The 15,902-nt window shown below is 42.7% G+C and overlaps 1 protein-coding gene across 1 annotated transcript in view; it reads right to left on the bottom strand.

The window, feature by feature from the left end:
• The window catches only part of LOC144988463 (LIM zinc-binding domain-containing Nebulette-like), a 46,263-nt gene extending 32,649 nt beyond the window's left edge, over positions 1-13,614 (bottom strand). Inside the window, exons 1-2 of the mRNA XM_078938888.1 lie at positions 13,319-13,614; positions 2,017-2,111 (exon numbers count right to left, since the gene is read on the bottom strand). Of these exons, the coding sequence (XP_078795014.1) occupies positions 2,017-2,111; positions 13,319-13,387 (164 nt within the window). The 5' untranslated portion in view covers positions 13,388-13,614. The remainder of the gene's footprint in view (positions 1-2,016; positions 2,112-13,318) is intronic.
• Positions 13,615-15,902: the final 2,288 nt, after the last annotated feature.

Here is a 15,902-nt window from a genome sequence, read left to right as displayed (position 1 = left end):
TCGAGAAAAATTGAGGACGATCAATGAGATTTTTTTAATCCATTTTTTTTAGTGAGCATTGAACTTGGAGTCAAAACTAGCCAACAAGAGGACAAACAAGAGGACAAACAGGATGGGAATGACTGAACTTGGAATCTTCCTACAAATAAACCTCTGTTTCTACAGTTTTTGTCACTAAAAGGGAACATAAAAGAGTCCTAAAGCTGCAGTGAGGCAGCTATCTTAAGAGGACCAGGGGAGCAGTAGAAAGACGGACGGTTCATGTTATTGTTCTTATTCCAGAGATGAAGCAAACAAACAGCCAAGAAAAACAGCCGTAAAAACATAAGCAGCTGCAGCCTGACACAGACTCTTTAATTACAGGCTGCTGGTTTGTCCGCTGAGAGCTACATGTAGCACCGCAGTACGAAAACAAACTCAAAGCTGAGTAAAGACGCCTTTTCCTGCACAGGTCACAGTCCCGACACGCCCAGTTTGTATGCAGATACGAGAAACAGCAGGAGAAAATACAATCGTTTAACGAAAAATGGGATCAAATAAAGATTCACATTTAAGATCCACAGGAATGAGTATCAAAGTTTATCTTTGAACTATTGTATCTAATTACACAGAAGTACAAAACCAGCTATAAAGGTGAAATAAAGTGTTTTTATCAATTTGAACGTATTTAAGATGTTAATTTAGTTTAGATTTACACTGTTCCCTTGCTTATTGTGGAATTACATTCTAAAAATTAACTAGCTATAGGTAAAACCCGGTAAAAAGTAGTCATCTTTATTTTTTACTTCTCACTACACACTTTATACACTAATTTTTAGACAGGCATGAACCTTTTACCCATTTTGTAAACTCTTAAAGTTCAAAACTTCATAGAAAAAAGTCCAGGATCATAGAATGAAAGCAAAGATTTGATCGTGATCAAAGATTTATCTAGATCTGGCAAACCAAACATACGTTGACGATGGTCAACGGCCAATCAGGACGCAGAACACAGAAAAAAAAACCTGCTAAACAGTGAAACTGCAAAAGATAAACAGTAATGTAGCGAGGGATCAGTGTATGATTTCAGTCAGCTTTAACTGATTAATGTATATTTAATTGATTTTTTAATCTACAAAGCATAATTTGTTATCATACGAGAGTGATGAATAAGTGGACAGAATGCACAGATTGTCTCCTTTTGTTGGGGTCGGTGAAGAAGCTTTGCAGCGCTCGGCTTCGGTGTTTATTTAAAACGGGAGACGTCCCACAGGAAACAAAGACGCCGTGTTCGACACACGGACAGGAAACACCCTTTTTATCCGCACAGGTCAAAGGTCAAGGTGGCCCCACTGCGCTCAAACACGGGGAGTGCTGCTGCACTGAGACAACAAAGGAAAGGAAAGGAGATTCTCCTCATGTTTGCGTGGGATCCACAAAATCTTTCTTTACAGACGCGTCCCAAAAAGGTTTACCGATGGCAACAGACATTTATGCAACAGCAGCTGTCGCCTAGAAGAAAATGAGGGATAAAAACAGCCAGAAAACATCCCTTGGTCGAGTAGTTAATGTGTTACTAATCTGGTTAATACAGCACTGCAGATGCTTTGAACCATTCGGATCACAGCTTTACAGCGACATGGTGAAGAGTCAAACCCACGACCTTCACTGTAAGAACACAGTTTCCCTCATTCATCAACAGACACATCGCCTCGAAGGTTTTTCATCTTCCTCGTCTCCGACTGGTCCTGGTTACTCCGCCCTCAGGACAGATGTGACAGCAGAGACCAAGAATCATTTTGCCCCAGTGAAGCAGTTCTTGGATCACAGCAAAAACCACCAAAAACCACCAAAACACCCTAAAGGATCCCAGATAAGAGCAGCCTGCAGGCGGGATGGGATAATAACACAGCAGCAGCGGCCTGCAGGCTGGGTTTGTGCTCAAAGATCACATACACGAAAACGTCAGGAACGAATAAACAAAGACAGAATCTCTGCATAGAAACGTGTGATATTAAAAGTGGAATCAAAACTCACGCATTGCAGTAAGGTTTCTTGTCGTAACCTTTGTAGTTCTTCATGTTGAGAGTCATCTTACACACCTCGCAGTGGAAGCATCCCTTGTGCCAGTTCTGGGGATACACAAACACACACAGTCCCATCATCACTCGGACCAGAAACAGGCATCTGTAAATCATTTGAATTAATCATTTCATTTATCCAGTCTTCTATGAGATCCCTCTTAGAGATCAGCTGATGTTCTTTGTTTGGTTTTGTTTGTTTGTCTTTTCAGGGCAGATACCGATTCTGATTATTGGTAGTCAAGAAGGCGGACAACCCATATTTGGAGCCAATAATCATTTGCAGTAAGAGGTGAAAATATTAACATCAAATTTAGAAAACTTTATTCCCCAACAATAAACTTTATTTTATTGAAACAACAAGTAAACAAAAAAAGTAAATAGATAGCTAGTGCAGGAAGTAACAAGCTCAGTAGTAGCTTTATTTGTTTGCTTTTTTTAAAGCTAAATAAAAAGTTCCTTAAAAGTTTTCATAGTAAAAAGAGTAAAACTTTAACATAAATTAAATCCCCCCCTTTTTGTAAAAACAAAAAGAAAAAGTTCCTTGGACTGTACCATGTCTTATATGGTCAAAAAGTATGTATAGAAATAAATAAATAAAAAATTTTATTGAGTAAATAAAAATGTGAAGTTGAAAACTTTCAACTACCCAACTAAGACAAAACCAACAGAAAAAACAACAACACAGACAATATTTTCAATAATTAAGTGGGTCATGTGACCAAAACCCCATTGAGATTGGCTGCTGGGGACACCGTCATCTTCTGTGGGCCAGCCTCCGTGTAGGGATGCCAATAAAAAAACAGGAAATAATCGCAGGTAAAGAGTGTATGCGTGGAGTTAACTGTCGGCAACCAGGTGTGCTCCCATGGATCCCTACACCACTGGAAAAAAGAAAAACAGTGTGGCTCCAGTGTGGGTCTTTGGGCAAGACCCTTGGCACTTCTACCTAACTGTGTAGCCACAAGGGGGGGCCAGGTCTGGTTCCCCTGAGCCGGTTCCCAGCCCAGATGGATACAGGGTTGTGTCAGGAAGGGCATCCAGAGTAAAAATCTCTGCCAAACCACCTGTGCGGATCAGTGAAAGCTGATTCGCTGTGGCCCCCCCTGAAGGTAGAGGCTGAAAGGGGAACATCACAGAGCAGCTGAAGTGTTACGATGTCCGTTTTTTCCCAATACAGGGCGGACATTCATCCACTTTTTAATGCTCGATAAACCGTGTTAAGACATTTGCGTTAAGGCGTTATAAGTGAATGGGTCCTAGCAGTGTGACATGCAGAGGCCTGAATGTGTGGTTTGCATAACTATTCAGATGGTGCAGGACAATGCTGGAGACCGAGCGGCCTGGCTTTACCAGAGTCCAAATAACCAGTTCAGTATCGGGCCGTCGGATTAAAAAAAGGCTGATTCTGATAAACGTCAGCCTAACAAATAGGCCCAATAATCCTCCCTCTGTGGTTATCATGACTAAACTACGGCGACCCTGAAGTGGAAATCACCAAATGCAAAAAACATGTTGAAGATTTGCACTTCAGGGCCACCATAGCATATGGTCAAAACACAACCTTAATGTTGAGGCGTGTCTGCAGAAATGCTCATCTACATCCATCCAGATCAAAAGAAAGCCCTGGAAAGCTACGCGCCTGTCTATCAAACTGTCAGCATTCACAGCAAAGAGGCAATTTTCAGAAACTTCCAATGAAATTCAAAATTAATAACGGACTTAAAATGGTAAACCAGCACAGAAGGTGCTGTGGATGTGAAGTCTCATAAACCCTGTTGACATTTTTTTCTCCATTTGTGTTCACTTTTTTGTTTCAAAATCTGCTAATTTAGTTCAAAGTAAGAAGCAGACATTTTTCTTAAATGTTATTCTTCATAATTTTAGTCCTAAATAAAACATGACTAATTCTCAGACCAAACAGCTGTAAAAAACAGAGATGATGGTCCTCCAAAAGTAAAGGATCTCTGGTCAGACGGTCAGTTTTTGGGTCCTAAAACAATGACTATGAGCTGTCAGTCCTCCACTGTTGTATTTACTGCACTGGTGCTGTCACATGACTGCAGTAACATTCAAAGGACACAGTTTTGTGAATCAGTAAAGTAAATTACATTTTGAATAAGAAAAGAAAGCTTTACGATACATAAAGAGGTTCAGGCACACAGACACTTGCTGGGATGGAAGGTGTCAGCTCTGTTTACTCTTTCAACCTCCAGCTCAGATTATCCCCCATCTGTTTTACATCAGGATAATCCCAATCCTGCAGTGTGTCTAGCATGCTTGAGATGTTTGTACGCCTGATTATGGAAAACATGTTAGAACACAACCATGTAAGTCCAAATGACACACACACACACACACACAGAGAAACACAAACACTCAAACCCAAACATCAAAAGTCGCAGTTCCTCAAAAGAGCACTAAAAGCAGGTTTTAGAGGGACGCAAACTTTGATTTCAATCCAAAATAAACATTTGTAAAGTCATTTCTATCTATGACATATGTGTGTTTGGGGGGGGGGGGGGGGTCCATTAGACCTCAAGAATGTGCAATAATAGACCCAGGTTTCTTCTTTGATTGGCAGGCGGGTGGATTCAAAAACCCTCTTCACCGTCTCCGACCCCCTTCTTGTTTTTTAATTCTTGATGTGGTGGGTGGAGTAAACTGCTCCAGGAGCCCCCCCACTTAGGTTTAAATTGATGCTGCTCTGAATCTAATCACTGAATGTCTGACTTATAGTAGACAAGGAAATAGAATGAGCCTGCTGCAGAACATCAGAGCTTCAGAACGTCAGAGATTCTGAGCTTCAGAACGTCAGAGCTTTAGAACGTCAGAGCTTCAGAACGTCAAAGCTTCAGAACGTCAGAGATTCTGAGCTTCAGAACGTTAGAGCTTTAGAACGTCAGAGATTCTGAGCTTCAGAACGTTAGAGCTTCAGAACATTAGAGCTTCAGAACATCAAAGCTTCAGAGCTTTAGAGCTTCAAAGCTTTAGAGCATCAGAAGTTCAAAACTTCTGAGTTTCTGAACATCAGACCTTCAGAACGTCTGAGCTTCAGAGCGTCAGAGCTTCAATGCTTCAGAACATCAGAGCACCAGGGCTTCAGAGCTTTAGCACGTAAGAGCTTTGGAGTTTCACAACTTAAGGGCTTCAGAGCGCTGGGGTTTTAGAGCTTCAGAGTCCCAGAGCTTTAACGCGTCAGAGCTTCCGAACGTCAGAGCTTTAGAGCTTCAACACTTCCGAACGTCAGAGCTTCAGAACGTCAGAGCTTTAGAACGTCAGAGCTTTAGAACGTCAGAGCTTCAGAACGTCAGAGCTTTAGAACGTCAAAGCTTCAGAACGTCAGAGATTCTGAGCTTCAGAACGTTAGAGCTTTAGAACGTCAGAGATTCTGAGCTTCAGAACGTTAGAGCTTCAGAACATTAGAGCTTCAGAACATCAAAGCTTCAGAGCTTTAGAGCTTCAAAGCTTTAGAGCATCAGAAGTTCAAAACTTCTGAGTTTCTGAACATCAGACCTTCAGAACGTCAGAGCTTCAAAGCTTCAGAGCTTCAGAGTTTTAGAGCATCAAAGCTTCTGAGCTTCAGAACATCAGAGCTTCAAAGGGTCAGCGTTTCAGAACGTCAAAGCTTCAGAACGTCAGAGCTTTAGAACGTCAGAGCTTCAGAACGTCAGAGCTTTAGAACGTCAGAGCTTCAGAACGTCAGAGATTCTGAGCTTCAGAACGTCAGAGCTTTAGAACGTCAGAGCTTCAGAACGTCAAAGCTTCAGAACGTCAGAGATTCTGAGCTTCAGAACGTTAGAGCTTTAGAACGTCAGAGATTCTGAGCTTCAGAACGTTAGAGCTTCAGAACATTAGAGCTTCAGAACATCAAAGCTTCAGAGCTTTAGAGCTTCAAAGCTTTAGAGCATCAGAAGTTCAAAACTTCTGAGTTTCTGAACATCAGACCTTCAGAACGTCTGAGCTTCAGAGCGTCAGAGCTTCAATGCTTCAGAACATCAGAGCACCAGGGCTTCAGAGCTTTAGCACGTAAGAGCTTTGGAGTTTCACAACTTCAGGGCTTCAGAGCGCTGGGGTTTTAGAGCTTCAGAGTCCCAGAGCTTTAACGCGTCAGAGCTTCCGAACGTCAGAGCTTTAGAGCTTCAACACTTCCGAACGTCAGAGCTTCAGAACGTCAGAGCTTTAGAACGTCAGAGCTTTAGAACGTCAGAGCTTCAGAACGTCAGAGCTTTAGAACGTCAAAGCTTCAGAACGTCAGAGATTCTGAGCTTCAGAACGTTAGAGCTTTAGAACGTCAGAGATTCTGAGCTTCAGAACGTTAGAGCTTCAGAACATTAGAGCTTCAGAACATCAAAGCTTCAGAGCTTTAGAGCTTCAAAGCTTTAGAGCACCAGAAGTTCAAAACTTCTGAGTTTCTGAACATCAGACCTTCAGAACGTCAGAGCTTCAAAGCTTCAGAGCTTCAGAGTTTTAGAGCATCAAAGCTTCTGAGCTTCAGAACATCAGAGCTTCAAAGGGTCAGCGTTTCAGAACGTCAAAGCTTCAGAACGTCAGAGCTTTAGAACGTCAGAGCTTCAGAACGTCAGAGCTTTAGAACGTCAGAGCTTTAGAACGTCAGAGATTCAGAACGTCAGAGCTTTAGAACGTCAGAGCTTTAGAACGTCAGAGATTCAGAACGTCAGAGCTTTAGAACGTCAGAGCTTCAGAACGTCAGAGCTTTAGAACGTCAAAGCTTCAGAACATTAGAGCTTTAGAACGTCAGAGCTTTAGAACGTCAAAGCTTCAGAACGTCAGAGATTCTGAGCTTCAGAACGTTAGAGCTTTAGAACGTCAGAGCTTTAGAACGTCAGAGCTTCAGAACGTCAGAGCTTTAGAACGTCAAAGCTTCAGAACGTCAGAGATTCTGAGCTTCAGAACGTTAGAGCTTTAGAACGTCAGAGATTCTGAGCTTCAGAACGTTAGAGCTTCAGAACATTAGAGCTTCAGAACATCAAAGCCTCAAAGCTTCAGAGCTTCAGAGCTTCAAAGCTTTAGAGCATCAGAAGTTCAAAACTTCTGAGTTTCTGAACATCAGACCTTCAGAACGTCTGAGCTTCAGAGCGTCAGAGCTTCAATGCTTCAGAACATCAGAGCACCAGGGCTTCAGAGCTTTAGCACGTCAGAGCTTTGGAGTTTCACAACTTCAGGGCTTCAGAGCGCTGGGGTTTTAGAGCTTCAGAGTCCCAGAGCTTTAACGCGTCAGAGCTTCAGAACGTCAGAGCTTTAGAGCTTCAACACTTCCGAACGTCAGAGCTTCAAAACTTCAGAGTTTCCGAACGTCAGAGCTTCAGAACGTCAGAGCTTTAGAACGTCAGAGCTTTAGAACGTCAGAGCTTTAGAACGTCAAAGCTTCAGAACGTCAGAGATTCTGAGCTTCAGAACGTTAGAGCTTTAGAACGTCAGAGATTCTGAGCTTCAGAACGTTAGAGCTTCAGAACATTAGAGCTTCAGAACATCAAAGCTTCAGAGCTTTAGAGCTTCAAAGCTTTAGAGCATCAGAAGTTCAAAACTTCTGAGTTTCTGAACATCAGACCTTCAGAACGTCTGAGCTTCAGAGCGTCAGAGCTTCAATGCTTCAGAACATCAGAGCACCAGGGCTTCAGAGCTTTAGCACGTCAGAGCTTTGGAGTTTCACAACTTCAGGGCTTCAGAGTGCTGGGGTTTTAGAGCTTCAGAGTCCCAGAGCTTTAACGCGTCAGAGCTTCAGAACGTCAGAGCTTTAGAGCTTCAACACTTCCGAACGTCAGAGCTTCAAAACTTCAGAGTTTCCGAACGTCAGAGCTTCAGAACGTCAGAGCTTTAGAACGTCAGAGCTTTAGAACGTCAGAGCTTCAGAACGTCAGAGCTTTAGAACGTCAGAGCTTTAGAACGTCAGAGCTTCAGAACGTCAGAGCTTTAGAACGTCAGAGCTTTAGAACGTCAGAGATTCAGAACGTCAGAGCTTTAGAACGTCAGAGCTTTAGAACGTCAGAGATTCAGAACGTCAGAGCTTTAGAACGTCAGAGCTTCAGAACGTCAGAGCTTTAGAACGTCAAAGCTTCAGAACGTTAGAGCTTTAGAACGTCAGAGCTTTAGAACGTCAAAGCTTCAGAACGTCAGAGATTCTGAGCTTCAGAACGTTAGAGCTTTAGAACGTCAGAGCTTTAGAACGTCAGAGCTTCAGAACGTCAGAGCTTTAGAACGTCAAAGCTTCAGAACGTCAGAGATTCTGAGCTTCAGAACGTTAGAGCTTTAGAACGTCAGAGATTATGAGCTTCAGAACGTTAGAGCTTCAGAACATTAGAGCTTCAGAACATCAAAGCCTCAAAGCTTCAGAGCTTCAGAGCTTCAAAGCTTTAGAGCATCAGAAGTTCAAAACTTCTGAGTTTCTGAACATCAGACCTTCAGAACGTCTGAGCTTCAGAGCGTCAGAGCTTCAATGCTTCAGAACATCAGAGCACCAGGGCTTCAGAGCTTTAGCACGTCAGAGCTTTGGAGTTTCACAACTTCAGGGCTTCAGAGCGCTGGGGTTTTAGAGCTTCAGAGTCCCAGAGCTTTAACGCGTCAGAGCTTCAGAACGTCAGAGCTTTAGAGCTTCAACACTTCCGAACGTCAGAGCTTCAAAACTTCAGAGTTTCCGAACGTCAGAGCTTCAGAACGTCAGAGCTTTAGAACGTCAGAGCTTTAGAACGTCAGAGCTTCAGAACGTCAGAGCTTTAGAACGTCAAAGCTTCAGAACGTCAGAGATTCTGAGCTTCAGAACGTTAGAGCTTTAGAACGTCAGAGATTCTGAGCTTCAGAACGTTAGAGCTTCAGAACATTAGAGCTTCAGAACATCAAAGCTTCAGAGCTTTAGAGCTTCAAAGCTTTAGAGCATCAGAAGTTCAAAACTTCTGAGTTTCTGAACATCAGACCTTCAGAACGTCTGAGCTTCAGAGCGTCAGAGCTTCAATGCTTCAGAACATCAGAGCACCAGGGCTTCAGAGCTTTAGCACGTCAGAGCTTTGGAGTTTCACAACTTCAGGGCTTCAGAGTGCTGGGGTTTTAGAGCTTCAGAGTCCCAGAGCTTTAACGCGTCAGAGCTTCAGAACGTCAGAGCTTTAGAGCTTCAACACTTCCGAACGTCAGAGCTTCAAAACTTCAGAGTTTCCGAACGTCAGAGCTTCAGAACGTCAGAGCTTTAGAACGTCAGAGCTTTAGAACGTCAGAGCTTCAGAACGTCAGAGCTTTAGAACGTCAAAGCTTCAGAACGTCAGAGATTCTGAGCTTCAGAACGTTAGAGCTTTAGAACGTCAGAGATTCTGAGCTTCAGAACGTTAGAGCTTCAGAACATTAGAGCTTCAGAACATCAAAGCTTCAGAGCTTTAGAGCTTCAAAGCTTTAGAGCATCAGAAGTTCAAAACTTCTGAGTTTCTGAACATCAGACCTTCAGAACGTCTGAGCTTCAGAGCGTCAGAGCTTCAATGCTTCAGAACATCAGAGCACCAGGGCTTCAGAGCTTTAGCACGTAAGAGCTTTGGAGTTTCACAACTTCAGGGCTTCAGAGCGCTGGGGTTTTAGAGCTTCAGAGTCCCAGAGCTTTAACGCGTCAGAGCTTCCGAACGTCAGAGCTTTAGAGCTTCAACACTTCCGAACGTCAGAGCTTCAGAACGTCAGAGCTTTAGAACGTCAGAGCTTTAGAACGTCAGAGCTTCAGAACGTCAGAGCTTTAGAACGTCAAAGCTTCAGAACGTCAGAGATTCTGAGCTTCAGAACGTTAGAGCTTTAGAACGTCAGAGATTCTGAGCTTCAGAACGTTAGAGCTTCAGAACATTAGAGCTTCAGAACATCAAAGCTTCAGAGCTTTAGAGCTTCAAAGCTTTAGAGCATCAGAAGTTCAAAACTTCTGAGTTTCTGAACATCAGACCTTCAGAACGTCAGAGCTTCAAAGCTTCAGAGCTTCAGAGTTTTAGAGCATCAAAGCTTCTGAGCTTCAGAACATCAGAGCTTCAAAGGGTCAGCGTTTCAGAACGTCAAAGCTTCAGAACGTCAGAGCTTTAGAACGTCAGAGCTTCAGAACGTCAGAGCTTTAGAACGTCAGAGCTTTAGAACGTCAGAGATTCAGAACGTCAGAGCTTTAGAACGTCAGAGCTTTAGAACGTCAGAGATTCAGAACGTCAGAGCTTTAGAACGTCAGAGCTTCAGAACGTCAGAGCTTTAGAACGTCAAAGCTTCAGAACGTTAGAGCTTTAGAACGTCAGAGCTTTAGAACGTCAAAGCTTCAGAACGTCAGAGATTCTGAGCTTCAGAACGTTAGAGCTTTAGAACGTCAGAGCTTTAGAACGTCAGAGCTTCAGAACGTCAGAGCTTTAGAACGTCAAAGCTTCAGAACGTCAGAGATTCTGAGCTTCAGAACGTTAGAGCTTTAGAACGTCAGAGATTCTGAGCTTCAGAACATTAGAGCTTCAGAACATCAAAGCCTCAAAGCTTCAGAGCTTCAAAGCTTTAGAGCATCAGAAGTTCAAAACTTCTGAGTTTCTGAACATCAGACCTTCAGAACGTCTGAGCTTCAGAGCGTCAGAGCTTCAATGCTTCAGAACATCAGAGCACCAGGGCTTCAGAGCTTTAGCACGTCAGAGCTTTGGAGTTTCACAACTTCAGAGCTACAGAGCGCTGGGGTTTTAGAGCTTCAGAGTCCCAGAGCTTTAACGCGTCAGAGCTTCAGAACGTCAGAGCTTTAGAGCTTCAACACTTCCGAACGTCAGAGCTTCAAAACTTCAGAGTTTCCGAACGTCAGAGCTTCAGAACGTCAGAGCTTTAGAACGTCAGAGCTTTAGAACGTCAGAGCTTCAGAACGTCAGAGCTTTAGAACGTCAAAGCTTCAGAACGTCAGAGATTCTGAGCTTCAGAACGTTAGAGCTTTAGAACGTCAGAGATTCTGAGCTTCAGAACGTTAGAGCTTCAGAACATTAGAGCTTCAGAACATCAAAGCTTCAGAGCTTTAGAGCTTCAAAGCTTTAGAGCATCAGAAGTTCAAAACTTCTGAGTTTCTGAACATCAGACCTTCAGAACGTCTGAGCTTCAGAGCGTCAGAGCTTCAATGCTTCAGAACATCAGAGCACCAGGGCTTCAGAGCTTTAGCACGTAAGAGCTTTGGAGTTTCACAACTTCAGGGCTTCAGAGCGCTGGGGTTTTAGAGCTTCAGAGTCCCAGAGCTTTAACGCGTCAGAGCTTCCGAACGTCAGAGCTTTAGAGCTTCAACACTTCCGAACGTCAGAGCTTCAGAACGTCAGAGCTTTAGAACGTCAGAGCTTTAGAACGTCAGAGCTTCAGAACGTCAGAGCTTTAGAACGTCAAAGCTTCAGAACGTCAGAGATTCTGAGCTTCAGAACGTTAGAGCTTTAGAACGTCAGAGATTCTGAGCTTCAGAACGTTAGAGCTTCAGAACATTAGAGCTTCAGAACATCAAAGCTTCAGAGCTTTAGAGCTTCAAAGCTTTAGAGCATCAGAAGTTCAAAACTTCTGAGTTTCTGAACATCAGACCTTCAGAACGTCTGAGCTTCAGAGCGTCAGAGCTTCAATGCTTCAGAACATCAGAGCACCAGGGCTTCAGAGCTTTAGCACGTCAGAGCTTTGGAGTTTCACAACTTCAGAGCTTCAGAGCGCTGGGGTTTTAGAGCTTCAGAGTCCCAGAGCTTTAACGCGTCAGAGCTTCAGAACGTCAGAGCTTTAGAGCTTCAACACTTCCGAACGTCAGAGCTTCAAAACGTCAGAGCTTCAAAACATCAGAGCTTCAGCTCATTGTCCAGCTTCACTTTCATCAGCACACAAAAAGATTTTTGAGAGGAAAGTGGAGCATTCAAAGTTCCACCCCAATCATCTTTTGATATGTTTTAAGAGCTCCTTTTAATTATGATTCTGCCATTTTTAGACAAAATCAAAACGTTTTTGTTTTCTAGGACATAGTTTCTGCAGAGCGGCAGGAATTTTATTAGAAATTCTCCTCTGAGTTTTGGGCGGGACCGCTGGTGCGGAGTAAGCTCATCTGTCTACACTCCCTCCCACTAGCTTACAGCCCCTTTACGACCCCGAGCTAACATTACCGCTATCCCGCCATAAGGATTAGATCCAGATTCCAGCTCAGACGAGGAAATGAAAAAAAGTACCGGTACTTCTGTAACAAGCTTGCTCCAACTGCATGTTTCCGTCTGTTCCTGATTCACAGTGATTTGAATAAAGAAACGTGACCTAAAGATTAATGTTCATTATAAATATCCTCCATCATCAGAAAAATGCCACAAGAACATGCTAAAAACACCAAAAACATTATTTCCATTGGAGTGGGTCTTCTCTGAAGGCTACTTTCTCCAACCACACAGCTCTGTCCAGGCTTATGTAACGTTTGCTTTTCTGCTTATCTGTATGCAAAAAAAGTCTGTTTTCAAACGCTTTTTAAGGTTACAGCGATGAACACAGTCCTCATCCGCTTTATATCGGATTCCCAGCCAGTGTTAGATTTTCTAAATCAGTATTTTGATGTATTAATAGCCCCATCTTTTTAACCAATATATATATTTAAAAAGTATCAAAATTCACATTTAAATTTAGAAACACAACTCCAACATTAAACTTTTTTTCTGATTTTCATCAAAAGTAAGACCACATGGTTTGTTTCCCTTCCAGTTTGTTTTTAGTAAAAAGACAAATGAGCTCATGTTGTGAGCAGCACCTCCATCCATGCTGCTGTGTGTCATCTGATGCCTTCATGGACAGACAGTGAATGCAGGAGACTGCCACAGATCAATTCATTATTCATTCCAGTTATGCAAGAAATGTTTGCATGGAGCAGAAACAAACGAACACCCAATGATGGTGTTGAAGGAGTTCAGAAACAACTGAAAGTTGGGTGTTCATTCAATTGTGGAGCCAGAAATGACGTTTTTTCATATTTTGCATGGAATGGTTCACCCTCTATAACTAAAGGCAACATTTTATAACTACTAATCATTTATATATAGATGAATATTTTTATTTTCTAATAAAAAGTTTTTCCTTAAATCGAACTACAATCCCCTTTTTCTTTGAAGTTATTAATTTTAATATTAGATTTGCGATAAAACTTCTCTTTCTTGTAAACTTTCACACTTGATTAACTTATTCCATTATTATTCATATCATTCATATTATTATTATTATTATTCCTATTCCAGCAGGTCTCTTGCTGCGTGTTCACATTTTGTCATCACATGAAGCGCGCCCACCTTATCCAGACAGCTGACTTTCTCCGTCGGGTAGACGATCTTTCCACAGCGGGCACACTGGGGGTTCATCCTCCAAACCACCTCCGCGCTCCGGGCGGCTAAACTCCTCACGTTCTTCACACAAACACCCCGCGCGACGACAGAAACCCGCGAGGCTGTCACCGTCAAAGCAGACAGGCGGCGCGCAGACGCAGGTTCGGTGGAGTCACAGGCGCAGACGGGAGCTGGATGCTGAGCCGCTAACTCTGCGCGCGAGACTAAAACCCAACAAGTTAGCCGCAGTTGGAGCGGGAACCGGAAATAGGCCACTTCAAGCAAAATAAAAGCAGGAAAAGAATTAAAATTTAAATGAAGTGAAAAAAAACAAGTCAGATCATAAGGACCGGTAATAATCAGATTTTATTTATTTGATTGTTCATGTGCACAAACGTATAAATATTTTTTTTGTTATGAAAAGTAGAGATTGCAGTTCCCAAACATTTGTTTTGCTTTTCCTGCAACTCATTTAGCTAATCTCAGTCACCACACATTCAGAAGTTGAATTTATTATTATTATTATTATTATTATTATCATCATCATTAAATTTCACTTTTTAAAAATCACCATGATTGCTTTACTCCACCTTCACCCTGGGTTGGCTTTAGAAACCTTGTGGCCCCATCTGGAGATGGAGGGGTAGCTCCATGACAGACTTTAGAGAGAAGTAGAGATGCTGGACTGTCACATCACTCAGGAAAAAAATGATTAACCTCCACTGGGTCATCTACAAAGGCCTGGTCACTCTTGGAAGAGTAAAAGTTTCCTGAGTGAACTGTTTAGGAGAATAAAGTAATTTTTTGCTTAACCGTAATCATATATTTTGGGTGTTACATGATATTGAGTTAAAAGAGTGACAACCATCACCATTTGTCAGAAGCAAGAGACTTCTTTCCAAAGAGTCTCCCAGTATAAAGTCACTTTGAATCATGTCTCTGAAAAAGACATGTAGGTCAAGAAGTGTGAAAGACTTCCCAGCTGTTGATGGCCTTTCTACAGCCAAATGTGTTGCTGTGACGGTGAAAAGAGAGATGTTTTTCTGGATTCTCTTTCCAACCTTCTCGGGTGGTTTCTCCTCCAAGCTCGGGTCCTCTACCAGAGGCCTGGGAGCTTGATGGTCCTGCAGTATCTTAGCTGTTCCTAGCACTGCGTTTATCTGGACTGAGAGGTCTTAGGTCTTTCCAGGGATCTGTTGTAGCCACTCCTCCAGCTTGGGGGTTACTGCGCCGAGTGCTCCAATTACCACAGGCACCACTGTCACCTTCACTTTCCAGGCTTTCTCCAGTTCTTCTCTGAGTCCCTGGTATTTCTCCAGTTTCTCATGTTCCTTCTTCCTGATGTTTCCATCGCATCTTGCACATCAAAGGTGCAGGGGTCTGGGATGGTGAGACCTAACTAAACTATAGAATTCATGAAGCCAGAGTAGTTTTGACATCAAAAATACTCCTGGGTTAGGGCAAACGGTCAATTTCATCCTTGACTTAGAGTCTTAACCAAATAAACTAAATGTGGATGATGATGTCCTTTTACGGTGCCCTATATACAGACACCAATGTAAGTAAGTGTTCACCGTTCACTGTAAAAATAAGCAGTTGTTTCCACTGGGATATCCTACCACCATCCCAGCAGGATGGTGTATGAGCTCCTTCAGTGCTATGTTCAAACTGGCAACACGCTGAGCTTTTTTCAGTCATTGACCACCAATCGTGAGTGAGCAGCAGAGAAATCCCATAGAGGAAGAACACAGAGCCTTGACACAAAAACTTGAAAAGAGTTTTAAACAATGGAGCAAACTTTGGTGTGTTGCACAGGAAAACTCAAAGACAGAAAGAGCTCATGAGGGCAGATCCCCACAATACTAACCCACCAGCAGGGCAAAATGAAACATTAGGGAAACAGCAAAGAGCAATTCTATTGGCCATTTATGAAAAAGGAATGAGACGTAAGAAACCAATTGTCCATTACAGAGCGATTGTGAGGAGCATCACACAGAGCTCCCCACTGGAGTTAGAATGGATTCACTTCCTGCATGCAGAATCTGGAAGTTATAGGTAAATCTTAGAGATATTTGTCCACATCACCAGGTTTGCTCAAGTCTTTGAACTGAAACCAAGGCTGCTGCAGACAGTAGTTTGAATAATTCAACTTCAAGGGGGCAAAATCCAACACTACTGCGTGCCTGTCCCAAGTCCGTATAAATGCAGAGTTTTGTCAGGAGAGACATTTGACAAAAAAAAACAAAGTTCAATCAATCCTAAAATTATGAAGAGAACTTTCCTTCCAGAATGGTCATCATCCAGATGAACAATGACAAACACTGGTACTGATGATCTACATGGTCCTGGTGGAAGATGGACGACTGTTGTTGAAAGAAGAGAAGGAAGATGAGTTTGTCCACAGAGACAAAGGAAAGACAGGAGTGAAGAACTGAGATAAGTAGGAACTTTGACAGGAAAACTAGAGAGTTGGTCAACATTTTAGAAAGCAGAAAGATGGATCTGCTGTGTTTTCAGATGGAAAGAGATCCAGACTGGTAGATTGGAAGCA

The sequence above is a fragment of the Oryzias latipes genome, chromosome 20 (genome assembly GCF_053564925.1).
Source record: "Oryzias latipes strain Hd-rR chromosome 20, Olatipes_Hd-rR_3.1".
In the NCBI taxonomy this organism is placed as follows: Eukaryota; Metazoa; Chordata; class Actinopteri; order Beloniformes; family Adrianichthyidae; genus Oryzias; species Oryzias latipes.
This window is presented reverse-complemented; position numbering and strand designations above follow the sequence as displayed.